The sequence below is a fragment of the Macrobrachium rosenbergii genome, chromosome 20 (genome assembly GCF_040412425.1).
Source record: "Macrobrachium rosenbergii isolate ZJJX-2024 chromosome 20, ASM4041242v1, whole genome shotgun sequence".
In the NCBI taxonomy this organism is placed as follows: Eukaryota; Metazoa; Arthropoda; class Malacostraca; order Decapoda; family Palaemonidae; genus Macrobrachium; species Macrobrachium rosenbergii.
The window spans coordinates 37,130,254-37,152,185 of record NC_089760.1 but is presented as its reverse complement, the minus strand read 5'-3'; the positions used below and the strand labels follow the sequence as shown (position 1 = coordinate 37,152,185).

Below are 21,932 nucleotides of genomic sequence, written 5' to 3'. Positions count from 1 at the left end.
CAAGTTATTGCACTTGCTAGTCGGGATGTGAACCGTTCGAAACAGACGTACCCGTGCTCTGTCTTGTGAAGATCGTTTATAGAAACCCCTTGTTGGATGGACTTCAGGGGTTAATTACGGGTTAATTATACTCGAGCGCCAAAAATTAAAGGTAAATTCATAATTAGCAACCAAAAAACTGTAAAGTTAGAAGGCAGTCGCCGCTGCGGATCTACTATATAGTTCTACCTTAATGGGCACTTAAGAATCATTTTTGGAAATACTGTATTCTGAAAGACCTACTCTAATAACTGGATGCACTCTAGTATCGAACATGAGTTTTTTGTGGGGGCGGCGGGGAGGGCTGCATATCTCAAAGCAAAGGTTACTTAAGCCTACAGCCTAGTTTTGCAATTCTTATTGTACGAAATATGTATTTTAACGGCTACCTAGCCTGTGGTAAGGTGCTTTTTACGCCTTTCTTCTTGGTACTATTCTAGTTGTTTGTTTTGCTCTCCGTAAAATAACCAGCTTTCCCTCTGGGATCCCCAGTAACTTATAGGCCTAAAAGGGGTTGGAATAACAAAAACTAGCCTAGGCCTATTGCCGTCATAATGCCTAAATTGACAAGAAGCAGCCGAAAAGTACAAGCCTATGGTTCACATACATGAAGAACGATTAAGTTTTAAAGTATAACCACACCATATTTCGGCATTTCTACATATTTCGCCCGTTATGTAAACATTTAAACATCAAAATATAAATTGCCATTTACCTTGTATTCTCAGCGCCTCCAAGTGCACACGCTTCAAACTTCCCATACAGTGTTCATGAAAGGGAACATCCACATCATTTTTAAAACACTACAGTTTTTACAATGAAAAAATGACACTTTACCCAGAAAAAAAACGCTTTTTGACAAGTTTTGATAACTGGAGCGTAATAGTGTTCACTGTTTATTTCAGTTGACGCAACTGGATCAAAACACGGACTCTAAAATGAAGAGCACTGACATCTCATTGACCAACACGAATCAGTCCGTACGCTCTTCAGTAATAAGTAAATAAATGATTATGGTATATATAATAAAGTTGCAAGACATTCAGAGCTAAATTTTATATTAACCTTTATCTTCCACGCAAATTGCTCCAGGTTTCATTCATTAAGATAATGGAATACTTGTTTTCTGTTTAATTGTAATAAAGTGGAAAGTTTATCACCTCTTTCAATGCATTTCTGTGCAGCTTAGTTTTCTTCAGCCAGCTGAAAATAAATGAAATTAGCTATGTAGGTTTGATTTTTATCTGATACATGATAATTTAATCAAAAACTGTTTTAGTAAAAAAATATTACGCAGTACTACATGTAATGCAATAATTTACAATGACAAAGTCATATATTGTACAATGTAACGTAATACAGTGACATATTCCTCTTCCGATATATTTTTCATTACCAGCATCTTACCGTGGCCCCTCGTGGGCTAGTACTGTCAGTTCCCCTGACGTGGTGTACTGGAAACATTATACTGTTTGCAGTTCAGTTTGGTCCCTTTCTGCATACTCTGTTTACCAGTTTACCTCCATTTCCGCTTCCTTTCTTCAATCTTCCTCTCACACCCCTCTAACTTTAATTTCTCATTGCAAATGTGGGGCTTTCTCCCAATTTCACCTTTACATCCTTTAACTTCATCTCCTTTATTTCCTGGATCTCTTTTTATCGTGCTGCCCAGCCAATCCTACCCCTCTTTTTACTGTCTCAAGCATATGTTGTCAACTTTGCCAAGGTTACATAATGTCCAGATACGTACATCTGGTGCTCTAACCTCACAAATACTGTTGCCTTCGCTGTCCCTGTAGCTGATATTTTAGAGGTGTGTCTTAGCTGACAATAGGGCTTTAACATAAGTATCTATCATTCTTGCTATTTAAAAAAAATGATACCGTAATCGATCTGAGTGAACTGGAAGAATCTGGGATACTTTGTGAGATTCTTTGCACGGTATTCAAATATAAAAAAATTCTTACTTTACTGTTTAACACCCTTGCTTTTTTTAATCTTGATTTAATAACAAGATCATACTACTTGCTGTTAAATGTGTATAACGATAATGACGGTGAGCCATAAAAACAGGATAAAACTGAAAGTAAGGAGTACCATTTGCATCATTTGATGTAAAATCAGTCGAATTGAGTGATATTGTTTGACAGCATACGATGGGGAATTCCACCTAAAATAAGATGATTTTTACTATATGAACACAGCAGAATTAGTTAGATAATAAAATTAGTTAGATAATGTACATAAACCACAGAAAAATTAAAGCTATTTCCGAAGTACTCAAATTCCACAAGAGAATTTTGATGACGATAACAAATATCGCAGCTTCCATAGTAGCTGTCTAATTCCGACAGTATTATTTTGGCAATTACAATTCTTAACCCTGTATTGATGGAACTGTCCCTAACATTTGCAACATACATTTCAACAGTAAATACTGAAGCCTGGTGAACTTACACCAGCAAACCAAACACTTGAAAAATGTACCAATTATAACTACAGCTAATTATAATTCTACTGGTCAGAAAATAAAATCTTCTCAATGCACTTGTACATGTATAGGCCTACTTATGAATTTACTTACTGCATAATCTGTATGGTTTAATTTTGCTGTACTAAGAGTAATATCTTTTACTGGAATTCCAGATTATTTATGGTTATAGCATTTATAATTCTGCCACCACCCATTGTACCCTTTCTGAAATTAAAACCTGGACTTTGATGAAGTAACTGTAAATATTAAAATGTATGATCTTAGAATAATTATAGTATGTCACTATCGGTTTTACTTTTTTCATGGTATCGTTATCTTTACATATAAAGTATACAAGATATTGTGAACAGTATACACAAATAAAGTTGAGTACCCACTAAACTTGAGGTTCTATCCCACTCCCAAGTCTCTAAGTCTATGTGTTTGTAGATTACCAGTGTTTAATAAATTCAATATTTTGTTTCTTTTCTTTCTGCATTAAACATAGAACATAATACACCTTAATTCATTTGCAATATATCACTGGTGACTTACACACTTGTGTATGCTTTCTCCTCATAGTATGTATCCATGCTTAGCACACAAGCACTGTACAGAAAATTATTTTACAGCAGATGCCATCTGGGTTTATAAAATTTTGATACATAAATTATTTTAAATTAAATGTCTGCCCTACACTTTTCCTGTACCAACAAAAAGATATTTGATGGTTTAATCGTTTTTATCACTTGAAGGTAGGCTCAGACTAAGTTACAAGTTTCAAATTATGAAAACTATTAAATTATTGCCATATTTACTCTTTAACACATAAAAGTATTTAGTACTGCTTAAAAGTTCTCCTACAAGTAAAATTTAAATAAAATTAATACAAAATTAAAATTTTACACTTAAAATAAAGTTAATAAAAGCAAAATACATGTTCACATATCACTAGTCTTATAATTCTAGGATTTCTCTTTACACCCTCATTACCTAAGACTCAGTATATTGACTGACACCAACAACTTGCTGGCTCTACCCTAACGTTTAAAAATGATTCATTACTGCCCTTCTTTTTTGCACAGCAGTTTTATCTAAAGCCTTCTTCCACCTTTACAGAGCTCATGACAAGTCTACATAAATTTATGCATAGGTCTCAATATTAGAAAGGAATAAGGGGAAGCACAAGTGCACAGGAATATATTTATCAATCAACCACCCAACACAGATTCCATGACAACAGAAAGGGAAATTAGCAATTGAAAACACTGTGCATAAATGCAGGCTTAGAATTAGCAAATATTTTTAGGTTAAAGACCCACAACATAGTCTAAATTCCAGGTCTGCACACATACACAACGCTTTTTGTTTCTTTACTTCACTCCTATTGTTATGCAACCTAAGCTGGCTGTTTGGTTGCTTTGATAAGTATTTCTATATTCTTGAGATCCTTTTTTTTTTCCCTCTCAAGTATTTATGCTTATGCTACTTTACACTAGACTTTTCTTTGATACAATTAACAAAAGTTTGTGTTTGGACTATATTCTATTACTCTACTTCCATACTAAGGTTTTTTCCCTCCTACCAGTCAAAACAAGGTGATATACTTACTTATTGTAGTAGTAGGTCATAAAATGTGTGGTTTGTAGTTTACATGAAATCACTGCTTGTCAATCTATTCCACAAAATTTTCAAGCACATAAGTCACACTAAGTGACCTTATTTGCAAATAATAATGTGAAATGAACATTTTTTGTATTCAAATATCACAACTTGCATTTAAAACTTCAAGCTAAAAATTTTGGGAAAAAGAAAAATGTCCATCTCATGCAATGATGGAAAGAAGCAAAGCTAATTACTTGATTTATATACAGAATTAAAATACATTTGGAAATTTCTATAGAAATCTGGGTATTTTTTCTAGTAAAAATAAGGGAGCACAATTTTAACTGCCATTTATTTGAATGGTTTCTCAAAATATGACAAATTGAAAAAATGGGCATGCTTTTGTTCAATATAAATCACATATTTTTAAAAGTAAAATTTACTTTTGGTCCGCACAGATTTTAGGAATTATGAAAACTCTAAATAAAATTACAGTTAGCAACTGCAAATTCATTATTACAATTCTTAATAAATTTGTATTTCTTCAACAGATCTTTTTAACAAACTATAGTTAATTTCATTCCACTAAAATATTCAAATAGTCATTTCAAAGGTTGTTCAAATATTGCAGAGTCATGTATTTGGATATTTTTATGAAAACTTGAGAGAAATCTGGAGAATTCTCCTAGAATAAAAACAGATCTGGGAAAGGCTTAAAAATCTTGAGAAATCAAGGTACCTCAATGCTCTTAAAAAATCTTGAGAAATCGAGGTACCTCAATGCTCTGTTATCAAGAGCAATGTTTGTGTTCTTTCCTGAGATTTTCAATTACTGTATGTGTACTTGATAGGTACATGATTTGCAGCATCTTCTTAGTCTATGATTCAAAGTTGCTAATGCTTCCAACTTTCCTATAAATTATGACCAATAGTGCATTCGCTAGTTAAACTTATAGCATATCCTTACTCTATGATTCAAAAGGTTGCTAATAATATAACAGTTTTGAAGAATAGTGCATTTGTTGGTTACTATTCAGCACATAATTGTTACCATAACAGTAGAACTAAATATAAATAAAATGTTGAAACTTGCCCATTTCTATAGGGAAAAGAAACCTAGTCTTTACGACAAACTTCCCCTGGTAATAGCAACTTTTCCTGACTAAAAGTCATATGTCCAGCTGGGTTTCCCTACTCTATACAAATGACATACAGTACTTCACCCTTGGCCACTCCCAACCCCTAGCCTCCAACTTCCAATGGTCTAATCAGAATACTGAAACTCTCACTAGAGTGCATTTTATAAATTAATTGATTTTATGCAAGCAACATTATAAAATATGAACAAGTAAATTTTTATTGTCAGTAACATAACAAGGATGACTTATAGTGAATGTCTCAATGACCAGAGAGAATATTCCTTACGAAAACCTTGGAAATTGAGAACTAGATACTATATGCCGTATCCTCACACCCCAATTTCCACCACTTAAAGTTCAGACAAATCTAATTAGTGAATTACAATCTTTTATATACATTTTCAGATGAAAATAAAGACACCAATATATAAAATATTTTTACAAAGTACTGCAGTACAAATAATTTCCAATAGTTTTAATCTTATCTATTCATTTATAATGACATTAACAACTATTCCTACAACTTGCCTTACTGAAAAGACTGAAGCTTCCTTCAAACTACACAAAACTAACTTCTTATATCCTGGTAAGAAAAAAGATTTTATATTTTTTAGAGTACAGATAGGTTAACAATAATTAAGGCAGTAATTAATTTCCTGAACTACCCTAATACTGTACATGTATTCTACAAAAGCATGCACTAGAATTAATGGTTTGTTATGATACTAGTCAGTATGAACTTTTAATACAGTACTGCTGTCCAATACAATGACTGTTTAAAATTAAATTGAATGGTCTCATAATGATCATCATGATGAGTAAATGATTCAATATCTAAAGTCTATAAAAGGCAAAAATCAAACCCACCATGTAAGACTGGAGAACACTGCCAATTCTTCCACTTCCAGGTGTGTGCTCAGTTCTAAATCCTGATAAAATTAAAAATATTTTTAGGGGGAAAACTTTTTCTTTAGATAATTCTCGAACAACCAAAGAGGTACTTACAAACAATTCAAATACACACCAAACCCGGATGATTTTCTACATTAAAGTTGAGTTGGTGTTTAACATCTCCCAGCAATTTCAAGCACTGAGAAATCAAGAATTCCTGGAACTGTTAAAAGTTCTGCCTGCAATAAACAGTACTGCACTGTTTAAACAGTTTTATAGTTTACTTTCTATCATTAGATTTTACAGCACATTACCAAGTACTTTATGGGAAATTCAAAGCAATCTTGAGTTTCAATCTTCAAAACTAAATTTTAGAGTTAAAGGAAAGAGGCCAGCACTGGTATCAATTATCGTCGGTAAAGAATAATACATTTTTCCTACAGCCATGTAGCCTGAAATAGTTATAGATCTGACCCTTTAAAAAAGATTATTGCAGCTTCCTGTTAAATAGTTTAGAAGATATGTTGCTACTTTTCTCAGTATCACATTGTGAAAACAAATTTACCAAGAGTGCAGAGAGGCATACACATGACAAGTAACCTTTATAAAAAACATGGGCATGATTACTTAGTGACAGCAAATTTACTTCTTCAAAGTCTGCATATAAATAACTACTGTATAACATGGAATACCTACTCATGGCAGTGCTGAAAACTGTTTGTGCAGCGAAAGCTTCTTTTTGTGAAACACTGGAAGTTTTTCCCTAAGTGTGTTTTCAGCTTCAGCATTTTCCTGTTCATACCTTGCAACATTTGGTCGTCAGGACAATGTCCACAGCAACATGCTTGAAGACATCAAATAGATAATGTAATGTTCAACTGCTTTACTATATTTGATAGGAAAATAATTGCATTTTTGCTTTTCTGTATTCTATTTAATAACAATGGTGTGAAATCCATCTTTGCATTTAGTGAAGGTCACTTTCAGGATTTATATCATGATCACTGACCAAGTGTTCCGAAGTTACTATACTGTACACCCTTATCCTTCCGTAAGCTATACAGTAATGCTTGTTGAAAACAGTCGTTTATCAAGTGTTGTTGATGTTACTCCACTGCATCTCCCACAGTCACCTGGCTTCTCTAGTGGAAAGCAAAGTGGTGATGAGGCGGTTCTTGGTTGGCAGGCGGTGTAAGGCATCCCACATGTCACCTACAATGAATAAATCAGCAATCCAGTTACAATAACCCTAAATTACAGTATAAAGAAAATACGTTTATAAACATTTTTCCATACAAACCCAATAATCATATACTGTACAGTATATGATCACAGGAAAATTCTGAAATGTTCTCAGGTTCACCAGCTTTTATCTGGCAGAGGTGGTAGTTCCTAAGGTGGGTCTCAGCCAATAAGCTCACTTTTCTTGTGCAGTGCGAGTGAGGTAGCAAAGACTCGTGGGGCTGGGGTAGGGCACTCTTTAATGAATAATGCTTTGTATGAAAAGTTTGCATTGAGTTATAAAAACAATTTTGCTACAACCTCACAAATTATAAATATAAGTCTGAATTGCTATTTAGGATGGAGACTGTGATGCTGAATTTATCATCCTTTCATTTCTACAATGTCATTTCTGCATTCTCATTATAGATACACTGCCTGCATTTATGCATGCAATCCCATTTCTTATATTCACTTCAGTTTATGTTACAAAATATACTTTACAGTATCTGTATATGTGCTATTCATTATTAACTGAAAACTACAGTAGAATAATATTGTTAAAAATGAACTCAAAGAATTTGATTCTGATTGGGTTTATTCATTTTTTTAATGATGACTGAATTTAAATCGTAGTTTTTGCTTGCCTAGTGTTATGTATAAGATATGGCATCATATAAATAAGAACCTCTTTTTACAGCAAGACATATCATGAACTTTCTCGAATTTTTGAGAAAAAAAGTATCTTTCATGCCAGCAAATATATTATATGGTTTTGTTTTGTTAGACAATAGCTTGCATTTTTCTATCAATACATCAAGTCTTACTTTAGTAAAAAAAAGTGAATGAAACTGGTAGAAGATAGCAGGACTTCTCTCCCATTGAACTGTCTCATTTACTAGTTAATGAGGTTAAGATTACCCTGTGAGATACGGATGCAATTGTAAACCAAAGGTTTTTACTTTCATATCATCCCAAATCATCAGTATTACTGAGTTTAAATGACAACAATTATTTACAAGTCATGAAGAACCACTTCTGAGTAATAACTCAGCTTTCACTTACTTAGAGAACCCGACAGACATTCAGTATGAAGTGCAACTAGGATTGTCTGGGCTAATCTATCTAAAGACATGTTGACTGCTTCACTCTGTTTCTCGTTACAGGTTCGTATCCTCTCACACACAGCATCAACTACACTGGTTACATGCTTTGGACACAATACCTGTAACAAAGTAAAAAAAAAAATAAATTATCTCTACAGCAATACCTTGGAGTCAACAACAGAGGTCTTATAAAGTAAACAAAAGAAAACATTACACAGTTTGAATTAGGGGAAAATTAATACAGGTACATTACTAGTTTTCACTGGATAAAAAATCAACATGTGTCTGGGACCGAGCTTATCATATTATACACAGAAATCAACATAACTCAGCCAACAATCCAACTTCCACAATATACTGAGATGTTATCACATAGTTTGCAAAAAATCTTTCTTCTTTATCATATGAACAGAATTTAAAACCCAGCACAAAATAATTCAATCCCTGTATGTGCAGACAATTAAAATAATTTGATAGTCATGTCTAACAAAACAATTATTGGGGCAACTTTTTGTCTCAATTGGTCCCTTCCAATTTTTATCCATATATAAATTTTTGCTTAGTTCTTTGTATCTCTGGAACTTCCTGTACTATCCATAAAATAACCTCTAAATTCTCAGACTATGCCTTCCTACACAGATTTGATGGGAAAAAATATGATAAGTAATCAATGTCCAGACTTGTCTCATTTTTGCTAATCTAGGGAATGGTTATAAAACCTCATGCAATCTGAATAGCCATTCAATATACAGTATCCCAATTCCTGTTATCATTCACTTTGTTTGTACTTTGCTCCTTACTGCAACCTCTTACTATTCTTACAATAGTTCTATGATCTATTGCAAGTTTCAGTAAAGTACTACACGTTTCTGTTCCAACAGGAATTGGCTTTCAGACTATCTTCAGTGACGGAAACCATTACTGAAGCATATGTGCCTCTCCCTAATTCATGAAGAATATGAACATATTTTCATAAAAACTGACACAATGAATTTCTCAATGACCTGAAACATATATATTTTTCAATGACCTGAAATATATATATTTTAAGAGATTGTTTTCAATAAATACCGAGATAAAAACCAACTACCTTAACAGTCTAATTACTAGTTGAAATATGTGACTAGGTAGTGAAGAGGTGACACAGACAAGGGGGTTTTCCAATGTCAAGACGAGATACACAGTACTGTACTTAAAAAGAAGGCAGCTGACCTTTAATCCCTTCACAATTCCACATCCAACTGATCAGAAATCACTGGTAACTTGTAACTTGGTACATGGAACCTACATTTAATGTATGGTCTCTATTTGAAATATGTCCTATGTAATCTTTGTAGTCAGCTGAAAAACAAGTTAGGACAAAAACAACCTTGTCCATTCACCAAGGATATGAAATACTAGTTACAGCTGCATATAAGATCAAAGTAAGATGATGGGACCTACTGAGCCACCTCCCTACCTGTTACTCATAGTTTTACTGCACAATGGGCCAATTTACTTGGGTAACGTCTCTCAAGATTTGGTGTTCTACAAGTGAATAAGTGAGTAAGCAGTTCCACTACTACAGGATCCTCACCTGCTGTTTCACTTGTTTTATCTTCTTTTGCCTCTGATGATTTTCCAGATTTTGTTTCAAAGATGGGGGCGTGAGTTTAACGAACACCAACAAACTGCTTAAACTTGTGGATCTTGTCTCTTCTCTGTGATAATATTTTGCTAGGTGGTCTTCTTCTAACATCCAATAAGTCTTTACTTTTGTTATTTTTCACAAATCACACTGACTTTTTTAAAAACCTTAATTCAATATGAGAGGGAGAGTGAGAGAGAATTCTAACATTATCAACTCCCTCCATTGACCATACCCTCAACATTTTTTATGTTAGTATTCAGCAGAGCGACTATTACTCTACCCTTAAGTCACAACCCATGGGGTAAGAAAACTACAAAATTATAATTCTGTAAAAGTTTGCTCTCAAAAACCAGTCCTAATCCAAACAGGTTCATCCTGAATATACAGAACATGCAAAGAGAATTACAATTTGGTCCCCAGTTCTTAGTAACAGCTTTTACCTTTGCAGTGAAAATGGGGTTTAATCACAAGTTACATTACATGAAAAACAAAAGTTTGTATTTGCTCAGTGCTCTCATTATTTTCTCCAAATATGTAAACATCTACTTTATAACCTAACAACTATAAGGTAAACTGACCTGCTTTTGAGTCATACGATCTCTGAAAGATGGCACACTCTGTAATGTCTGAATTACAGAAAGGTGTAGCTTTGAGTACTGATCTGAACATTCAGTCTGTACCTTTCCTGGGTTCTTATCATATAGGGCCTCAACTTCCATTACCTTTGGAAAACTTGATCTTCTGGCAGGGGATTCAAAAGGAGCAGATATGACTGTTGGTTTATCGAAGAATGGTGATTCCACACACCACCTGAATAAAAAAAAGTTAGTCATTAGGTTCTAGTTTTCTGATCAGTAAATAATAAACACAATCACAAAGAGATTAAGTGATAATTTATTGTGGATAATCTCAAGCTTCATATACAGTATAGTATACCAAAAGATCAATTTTGCTGTTACCCATGATGCCTGGGTATAAACTTTGAAAACTGTTACTGAATAAATAATATATTTAACATTATATGTACAGTATATAGAAAATATGGTTCACATCATACTTCATAAGGGGAGCAACTGGTGGTACAGCAGTCATTGGCAATGATACACCAGGTAAAGGATGAGTCAAAGGTGCTAGTGCTAGATGTGAAGGGGCACCCTGATTTCCCTGCAACCACCACACCACTGTACTGACAAGAGCATCTGGTGGCTGTTCACATACTTCTCCGCTGCCTGAAAAATTATTACAGGGCTGATCATTAAGCTCAAGTACTTCACAGAGGCGATTAATAACAAAGACGTACAAGCAAGATAGGAAAGCTAAGACCTTTACATGTGAGCTTCAACTAATTTTCTTTTGTCACAGTACCAATACATTTTCTTTGATGATACACAGACTGGAAGGATATTCAGCTGCTATAATAACTGACCAATGATACTACATAAAGCTTTATCCCCTACACTTTTGTTTTGCAAATGGCAAAACTTCAGGAAAAACTCTTGTTCTAACATGCTTCTGATTGGGGAAACAAGTTTCACAGTAGTAGGCATTTCTTTTATGGCTGTATTAATTCTAGCTTACCGGAGCCATTCACCTAATGCATGAGGTGACCATGCTGGTACACTTAGCAGGTACTGTGCAACCAATTCAACTGGATACATGGTGTTGAGGTGTTGTCAGCAGTGGCCAATTTCCATTTATATTAATTTCCTTTCCAAGCTGGATATAGGAAAATGGGGACACATTGCCTATCATGATGTACAACAGATTCCTTAAAATGATGGATTTAATAACAAAGGAAAATCTATTTATAAGAAGACCTGATTGTCACCCAGTGAAATTGGTTAAATTGCAGAATGAATAAATTAAAGACTGATGTATTCATGATAAAAAAGCTCTTTAGATGCTGAAGCATTAAAAATCCAGTAAAATCATCTTATACAGATGTCTTTATATACCGGGGGTGAGTAAGGCAACCTTTCTTCTTTTGCTTGTACCATCTTTAGATTATTATGCTGCAAAGACCTGACAATTGGTAAAAGCTAAAAACAAACCTGTAACCGAATATCTCACCACAAGTTTCACCGCCATGGGATATAAAAACTTTGTTCACTAAGACTGACAAAACATTCCAAATTTAGCCCATACCAAGTTGTTAGTAGATTTGCTGTAAAAAAAAAACCATTGTTGGTAGTGCTCTCAATGCACCAGCAAAATGTTGGGGTCTGTTCCCCAGAAATAATCTTGAACTTTGTCAAAATACCTCTTTCTCCATGACTAAGGCAACAGCCTTGTGAAAATAAAGATAACAGTAAATTAACTATAACGAGAGAATAATGTGCCCCTCATTTTTTACAAACAAACGGAGCTAAAATAAAACCTTTAAAGAAAACTTCACTGTGTTTTAATACAGACAATTCAAACATTATCACAAAAATAGGATTCAGAGAAGAAACAGGTAAAAAATTTCATAAATACACAGTAAAATTTTGAGTACTCAGATAAAAATTTTTGAATACTAGGTATTAATCCAACTAGTATACTAAAGGTTAACAAAATAAATGACAATGAGGCACTGATTGAAATAAATGGGCTAGGTACAGCCGGGCAGAACTGACCCAATGGAAGACTGTAGGGCAAGCAGGTGAGACAGGGGTCAGGGATTAAATTTATATAAACTAAACTTGAGTTGGACCATTGGGGGAAACACCATCCACTGCAACTGAATGGAAAATTTAAGGGCTCTCTAAGGACTTAAGATAGTGGCCTTTAAATACTTTTTGGTGATTTCCAACAGGAGATATTTCTTAAGTTCATCAAAATTCATATAATGAAAAAAAGTTAGTGGAAGTGGCTATATATTCTTAACATCATGGACCTTAGGTACTGATTCGTGAATTTGCTTGCTTAAATGATGTGATTTAATAATCATCAAGACAAATTTTTGAATGTTATAAGAATGGATGATTGCTAAAAAGCAGAAATTACTAAATTGCTGAAAGATATGAATAAATTAAATAATGATGTATTCATGATATAAAAAGCTCATTTAGATACATGAAGACATCAAAAATTGTAAAATCAGCTTAGGGCACTCACCTCTTTATTTCTCACAGTAAGGCAACCTTTGAAATGTAAATCTTGTAGACATCTTTGGATTATTATGCAATGCAGTATTTGAACTGACAACATGACTAGAGAAAAACTAAAACAAACTTAACCTCAACACATCTCACTACACAAGTTTCAGTTAGCCATGGGATATAAAAACTTTGTTTACTAATGATTACAAAACATACCAACTTTAGCATAGAGTTGTGAAAGTGTTGTTATTAGATTTGCTGTAAAAAGTGGTGCCATTGTTGGTAGTGCTCTCAATGCACCAGCAAAATGTTGGGGTGATTGTTGGAGTAAGTTGAAAATAATCTTGAATAACTTTTCGAAATACTCTCTCCACTCAGAAAGTCTGATGTACTAAGGCAACATACTTGCTTTGAAAATAAAGATTCCAGTAAATTGCATATAACAGAATAATGTGATTCCTTATTTTTTAAAAAACAACACTATCTAATTCTCTTGGGTGGTTTGAAAGCTAAATAAAAGCTCATTTTTGAGTGGATCTTTGTACAAGTGAAGGATTGGGAAGAAACAGGTAATGGAATTTCATGGAAACTTTGCATCACATGACATTGAGAACAATGAGTAAAACAATAAGAGGTGTGATCATAAAGTATCAGGACTGTTGCTTTAGACCGTGGGAGCTAAAATACAGTGGCAGAACAAGGCCACTTGGAACAGATTGACTCTTGATGCCCCCACTGTGGATGCACACCAAGTTTTTAACATCCTAGCTCACTTCCACTTTTTACAGCAGTGCTTGGAAGGAATGTGTGTAGTACGTGGTCATCAAATTGACTATGATGGAGAAAGTTGAGTAAAGAATCTGCATCAAATTTTGCCAAAAGCTTGATGATACCTGCACACAGACCTATGCAAAGTTGCAAAAAGTGTATGGAAAGGAGTATATGAGCTGCACACGAGTGTACAAGTGGTTCAGACGTTTTCAAGATAGCTAACAAAATGTCAATAGTGACAAACGTTCTGGGAGACCCACAACCAGCAGAACTGAGAAAAGCATCATTTTCTTTGACTACAAGGGGATTGTTCACCATGAGTAAACTCCACCTGGTCAGACAGTAAACAAGTACTCTACTACTGTGACATGTTGCAGCATTTGTGGGATGCTATTCGTTGGAAGAAGCCAGAATTGCGTGGATCTGGTGAGTGGCAATTACACCATGACAACACACCTGCCCATTCAGCACGGCTTGTGCAGCAGTTCCTGGCCAAGCACAACATCCCCCAGGCCCAACAGCCACAGTATGTATTCCCCAGATCTTGCCCCTTGTGACTTTTTCCTCTTTCCAAAAAGCAAATCCCACTTGACAGGAAGAAGATTTCAGGACATCCAGGAGATCCAAGTGAATTTGACGAGGCAGCTGCTGATTATCCCAGAAAATGGGTTCCAGAAATGCTTTCATCAGTGGAAACAGAGCTGGATAAAATGTGCAGCTTTCGAAAGGGACTACTTCGAAGGAAATTAAATGCTAAAATGGTATGTGTTGTAGTTTTCTTTTTATAGCACCAGTCCTGATGCTTTATGATTACACCTCGTATCTCTAGAATTATTTCATATATCTAATTTTTTTTCACACGGCATGGCACTGCAGATGATGGTTTACAGATATTTCTAAGATTATTTCATATCTCTAAAAGTTTTCTTGCATTGCAGCACAGCATTCCTGATGATAATTTAAAAAAACATTCTAGTTTTTTCCTTCTCTGAAAATGTTTCTAAAATGATCATTAGCAAAAAAAGGACTTTTGTTGTTGGAGGAATGCTAAAATACTCTGTACAGTTCAACAAAGAAAAACACAGTACTACCACACACTGATAAATGCAATACTCCCTTACCTGCATCCACACAGCTGTTGCTTCAAGAACTGAAACATTATGAGTAGCAATTGCTAAAGACACAAGGGCAGACAAAATCCGTAGCTTATGTTGTGTGCGTGGATCATGTGTACTTGGATGGAACAAAGTAATGAAGAGAGAATTTCGAGATGCAGCATCAACCATTTTTCCAAGGTATTGGGCCAGCTCCCTTACTACCACCAGTTCCTCTACTGGACCTACAGCCTGTTATAATACCAAGTATAAAGCATTGGCATGTTTTATAAATGAAATAACAGCTTAAATTTAACCACATACATAACATAAACCACAATTTTTTTTACAAAACCAAACTGAAAGATTTGGAAGCAAAGTTTTCAAATAACTAAAACATTTTTAATATTCATAGAATGTCACAGATATTTACTCTGCCTTATATTGCTACACCTAAATGGGTTGAACAATACCAGCCATTGTTAACTAGTCAAGATATGGCGGCCCTTAATGGAGAGCAATATCTCTCACACACCTATGCCTTCATTTCTTCACTAACAACTGTAAAACATGATGGAGTGTGCAACAATAGAAAAAGTGAAATGTAGCACTCCTGTAAATCAGTAGCTTCTACTTATGGAACATGAAGGCTGTTTTACAAATATTTAAAACCTTTATTTACAGTGTAAACCATTGTTTTATAATGTTTAAGATAGAGGCAACTGAACTTGTAAGTCTTTCAAAATACTGATAATTCGCCTCACCAGTTGATATGATCAGGGAAACTTGAAACATATCAGTGGTCCCTCAACAGGTCTGTCTAGCATAAACTTATACAGGTGTTTGGATAACTATAACAATACAGGAATTGGGCATTTGAAGAAGGGTTTTAAGATTTACCACCAAAGAGATTATTAAATAATAGACTGTATGATACCAAGCAACTCAACTTAAACTTGACTCCGGTGGTTAATACTGTGATCAGATTAAAGCAGAAGCTCCAATGATGAACAAATTACTGAGAGTCAAATTATGATTATATACTATTGCAAGGTGAACATGAAAATACAAACTGAAAAAAAAAGGTTATCCAGTATATTATGTGGCATTCAAGATCTACAAGATGGGTTTTGATCATCCATTTGCAAAATCCTGCCAGAAATTGTTGTTGGTTTTCAAAGTCTGTCCTTTCTTCACATGCAGTAATTCTCTACCTAAAGTCATACCACACACTGCTGATTTCCATGTTGTTTTTCTTTCATATGCAGTACAGTGTTCTCTCACTAAGATCCTACCACATGCTCTTGAGTTCAAAAGTTTGTCTCACCTTCATATGAAATAACACTTTCACTAAAATCCTACCACAGGCTGTTGGTTTTCAAAGTCTGTCACTCATTCATGCAAGGAATCCTCTCACTAATATCAACAAGGTTGCTAAAATTCCTACTTCCCAAAATCTACATTACAATGACAGATAAATAGTTCAACCAGACCAGTGAGTTTACATTCTTAACTCTCAAAGGGCTGGCTCGGAGAGTTTATTCTTCATAATGCTATTAGGTCTCATTATATAAATGACAAACTTACAATGATACAATATTACTCCAATGCATAACAATGAGAAAAAGTGTTTGCTGGGATTGGGAAAACTTACTCTTATCTTAGAAGATGAAGAATCTCGGCAGAAAAAAATGAAGTGATCCATAATCTGCAATTGTATGTCCTGTTGATGGGAGACATTGGGCATGTGGAGAATATCCTCTGAAAGATTAATATTTTTAAGTGTTGTACACTAAAAATATGACACAAAACCATATACAATTTTAAACCATATTTAAAAAATCAAATAAATAATTTAATAATAAAAAGCAATGAATACCACAAAGACATCCCATGATAATTAATAATACAGTCTTAATTTTACTTCATTTAAAGGCAATTTAAGTTCAATATTGCCTAAATACATATCATAATTTGATAAATGCCTTTCCTACCATTCAACTGTGTTTCTTCCTTGGTTCAAACATCCATGAATCCTCATCTTTCCTGATCAGGTAAGTGACCTCTATCTTTATTAATTCACATCAGCCTGAACCCTTGTTAACTATGCTTGGCTTTAACAAAATCAAAACTAGGTATTCCTGTTGCAACTACAACTCAATCCAGTTCTCTTGGATAACTTCATGTAAGTTCCACCTTACTTCTTTTTTCAAGTTCATGACTATAATAATTCTTTCTCTCAAGTTAAGTTCACAAGTGCTTGAAGTTTTGTCATTTCCCTACTACAGCCATTATGGTAGTCTGTAATATCTAAGTACAGTACTGTATACATTACCAGTTATAGACAAAAATTCTCAAGATACCAGGTGCCCCACACCTGGTATCTTGAGAAAATGTGCAAACTCCTCATCATCAACTGGCTAACCATCACAATTTTTTATGATTACTGCATGAAAGCACTTACAGTGACCTGACCAGAGAACCATGTTCAACAGAGTTTTATTTATTTCTCCACTTATGGAAATTAGAGTTACCTACAAAGAAAAGAATCAGGTGAACTAGTCACTCAGAGGGGTGCACCAGATTACTAGATAGCTGTGGGGGGGGGACTCTATGTCTCCTCCTTTTAATTACGATTTGAAAAATTGGTTTACTTCCTATTCTAGTAGTTAGGACATCTTACGTGCCACAATCAATTACCTTAACCCCAGAGTTTATTTCCCATAAGATGAGCTTCTCCTTTATATTTCCAAATATGATAATTTTAATTCTTACAGTTCCAAAGTAGCACCTTAAGGCCTCTAAGAATCTATGGTAGCATGAGCATCTTCCATGTTGTCTTCAAACTAAGTTCTTTTGGCAGACAAGGTGAAATCATTCTACTTCAAGGTGATCCTATGAAAAGAAGGGTGCTTTGATAACATCAGGGAAGAGGTCACTTATTGGAGTGATTAACATCAGTAGTTTAACCAGAACTGAGCTGACCTTACGAAGGATTTGATTAAGTTCCCAAGTGCTTTTGGTATGATGATACTACAAAACATTACTAAAAGAATGGAAAGACTATCTCACACCTACAAAAGTCATGTGGGTAGGACCTGGGCTAAAATGTGATTGGCTGTGGCTCTAGAATGCTTTTTTTTTTTTTTAGGTGCAGTGTGGCAGAAGAAGGTCTGGCCAGTGTCAGAACCAGCATTTGCCTGTCTGGTTTCTGTCACCTAAGTGGACACTGACACTTTTAGTAGAGTCATAATCACTTCCTCTTACAATAATCTCACTCATCTCCAGAGCCATGACAGGATTTGTGGTCACAGTCAGTCTGTAGGTTAGAACCAGTGGCTAAAAACATGTGCATGGTGAGCAAAAGAACAGTTCCACAGAGGAGACTTAACAAGAGCATAGCTTAGGTGTGTCTTCACAAGAGAAGAGCAGCCAAAGACAGAATCTTGATAAGAAAAACGATGCTAGGTGAAAATGAAATAATATCTCCTACTAAAAGGAGGATGGGCAATGAGACAAGATTGAAGGAGGGAGTGTGACTGAAGACAGATGCACAGTTGTGGCTGGCTCAGTTGCAAGGTGTGCATGTGGGGGTATTGCTAAGAATAAAGACAGTGCAACCAGGAAGAGACCATAGGGAATGGATGGAAAGTAAAGGCAGAAAGCACTGCAAAGAACTATTAGTGGGGCTATCCAAAAAAGATATGTAATGATTTTCCTTGCTCATTTACCATTTGATTACTTTCTTTCTTTCTTTGATCATTTTCAAAATATACATGACTTGCCAAACATAGCTACCATTAAAGTTTAAGTAAGAGGCTTTATAATTTGAGTGAATAAATATACCCTATTATGATGTACACACCTGGTCTTTGTGTGAATAAAATATATAAAGATTAGTAAATCTTACATAACTTATTATGCCCCACCTCATTTAGGTGTTAAAAACTTATCTGAATCATAGGGATTTCCTCAAACTTCATGTACTGTATTACATATTACTCACCTAGCTTTCGAAGCCCTTGTTTCACACATGCTGGAAATTCAGTTCTCTTTAATTCGCTGAGATCTACTGTCATTGTGGTACAATCTGTTTATAATCGAGTCACCTGTAACAAAAGTGTTTACTAATCATAATCTATTACAAAGTTTAACATTTTATAGTAACAGTAATGATACAATGTTTCAAAACACAAAATGCCTGCAATGCAGCATGCAAATGTTCTGTGAGATGCTCTGGAAATTTTTTACATTCAAAGATCTTTCCTCTCTAAACCAAATTAGCCGACAAAATATGATGAAAGTCTGATATTAAGGGATGAACCAAAAATGCAAAAACCTGGACAAAATATGATGAAAGTCTGATATTATGGGGTGAACTAAAAATGCAAAAACTCGTTGAATGCTCAAGACAATTTTCAGACTAAACGTCTCATAAGCATAAAACAGAAATATAAATAGCCCTTTATTCATTTTAGTACACTGCCAAGCCCAGTGTCAAATTGCTTGTGTGGTGATTACCTTGCCGGATCTTTAACTGTTACTTGGACCTACAGAGACATGTAATCCTTTGCAGCCAATATATAAGAAAAGAATACCTTGTAAAGGAATGACTAACATCTACACAAAATAATGTATTCACAGAAGTGTGCATGACACTACATGAGGCAAATAACTATTTAAGCTGAGAAATTAATTGGTTTGTTTATAAGAATTTATGAGATTTTGGCTATCAAGTCAAGCACTATTTAGGAGGGTAAGAATTTTGTGGATAGTGAATCTTGGCAACTGGGGTAGTGGAGAGGCAAGCTTCTCATCGAATGTAATCCTGAAACAAAAGTTCTCAAGACTAAAAAAGGGGTTGTGTAGTCATAATGGTTCCTTGTTAACAGCTTGAACAAACAATATGATACACTTAATACTTCAATGAAGCATAGCAACAGTATCCCAGAGGACTAAATTTATAAAAAAACAATTGAGTAAAGCTATGAAGAAGACCACAGGGGCTGTGCCCCCCTCCACAAAAAATTAAAACTTGGCCTGAGTGTTGAAAATACTTAGTCCCACAAACAGCATATGTGGATGTTGAGGGCTCTGAAAATGATTTAACTAAGTAGGTAAAAGATTTTGATTGTGAAACAGAATACCCTAGAGTTTTTCAGATAGCTTTGGATGTGATTTTGATGAGTCTGACTAGATAGGTCCTGAAAGCAACAATTACTTCAGGAATTTGCTTAAAAGTCTTTTTCAAGTTAATCTCTAATATTTCTCAATTCAACATTCATTTTCATTGCAAATATTTGGCTGATCCATTACAACCTCCTTCTTTTGCTTTACAATGGGTGGTCACAGCAGAAAACTAGTTTTATGTTCATTGGGTGGTCATAATAGAAAATTAGTTATGTTTTCAGAGTAGGTTTGGGAGAGGCCAGCCAGGGGTCCAGCACACCACAACTCCCTTTGGGATTTAATGAGGGCAATAGATATCTGAGGCAGGCCAACTTATCTTATCAAGGAAGCTTTGTTTCTTCATTATTTATAGCACCCTAGATCAGGTTAGGAGTGAAATTTAGGGCACAATGTAAGATGTTATCAGGTAGCCCAGACCCAGCATCCTAGGTTATGTTAAGGAAGGTTAGCCTATGTTAGACTGCATCCCTGCATTTTGCTCTGTGATTTAGGCTGCAGTTGGTTAGGTTAGGTGGTTGATAACCTCCCGGCAGTCAAGTAGGACTTGATGCCCTACACTAGGTTAAGGGAGGTCAGATTCCACTTAGCCTATGCATCCCTGCTGACCCTGCATTGCTCTAGCTTTAGCACTTGCGGTGCGGTAAGTGTAAAGGAGATGGCAACGCGAAGAAATCGTTTAACCTATTACTGTACTATAATTTTATGACTGAAGAATATAGAAAAGGGTGTATAATGCAGTACAGGTGAGATAATTTGAGAAATTTACTGTATTTTGTTATGCTTTTACCTTCATCCCTCAGGGCTTTTCTGTAGGATTACCTTTTTAACATCTGTAATCGAAAACGGGTTTAAACGTAACCCTCACCACTCATGTTTGCTTTAGGGTAATCACCACGAAACCCTGAATAGGTTATCACACGAATCACTTCTACCAGTTCCTAGGCTAAGCCTAACCTTAAAAACACTATTGCGGTCACTAACGCTCGATGCCTTGCGTTTAAAACCTCAAAAAATGACTACCTAATAATTTACTTTCGATACATTATTAATGATGAAGTTAGACTACTTGATTGAAGCCATGAAGGTTGATCTGGCAAGCCACTGCAGGTTAAGCCTTAATAAACCGTTAAAGAATCAGTTCCTTTTGTAAATGATTCCTAAATAATATTCCTGTCCCTAGCCTACACAATGTACGACGAGAAAACTAAATATTTCATATTACAGATTAATTAAGCAAAGTTAAATCGTTACCTCTTACCTCTACATACAGTATAAATCTGTGTGGCAATTTTGAATTCCCAAAAGATAAGTAGTAAACATACATAAAATGGTAATGTTTCTTAACTTTACAGTCTTGCATTTTGGTAATGTTTCATTACAGCTGCCTGGAAAAGATGATCATAACAATAGTCTAAAAAAGACTAATTATAGGCTACAGCATATTTTGCAAATTCCTAAAAATATTTTTTTCTAATTTTGGGAAGGCATCTGGACCTATAGACAAAATCTTTTACATGTAATATACATGAAAAAGAAAATAAATTGCCATAGTAACTGAACTTTTCAATTGCACAGTTAGCTGACCCAGTTACCTGTGGTTATTTTGGCTGTTCAGCTTAGAGCAGTGACCCAACATGGCCAGTTATGGAACCAAAACAATGATTCAGGTTTACTTCACGAGGCAAGTTTTTAC

At 34.9% G+C, this 21,932-nt stretch overlaps 1 protein-coding gene across 1 annotated transcript; it reads right to left on the bottom strand.

Moving 5' to 3' along the window:
• Nucleotides 1-5,118: 5,118 nt before the first annotated feature.
• On the bottom strand, nucleotides 5,119-21,589 carry LOC136849279 (integrator complex subunit 15). Its single transcript, XM_067122580.1, is given in 11 exon segments — nucleotides 5,119-7,359; nucleotides 8,434-8,593; nucleotides 10,683-10,914; nucleotides 11,162-11,333; nucleotides 13,401-13,503; nucleotides 13,505-13,549; nucleotides 13,551-13,592; nucleotides 15,077-15,301; nucleotides 16,704-16,810; nucleotides 19,056-19,158; nucleotides 21,498-21,589. Coding segments are annotated over 10 exon segments (1,242 nt in total). The 5' UTR covers nucleotides 19,129-19,158; nucleotides 21,498-21,589; the 3' UTR covers nucleotides 5,119-7,276.
• Between the last annotated feature and the right edge of the window lie 343 nt (nucleotides 21,590-21,932).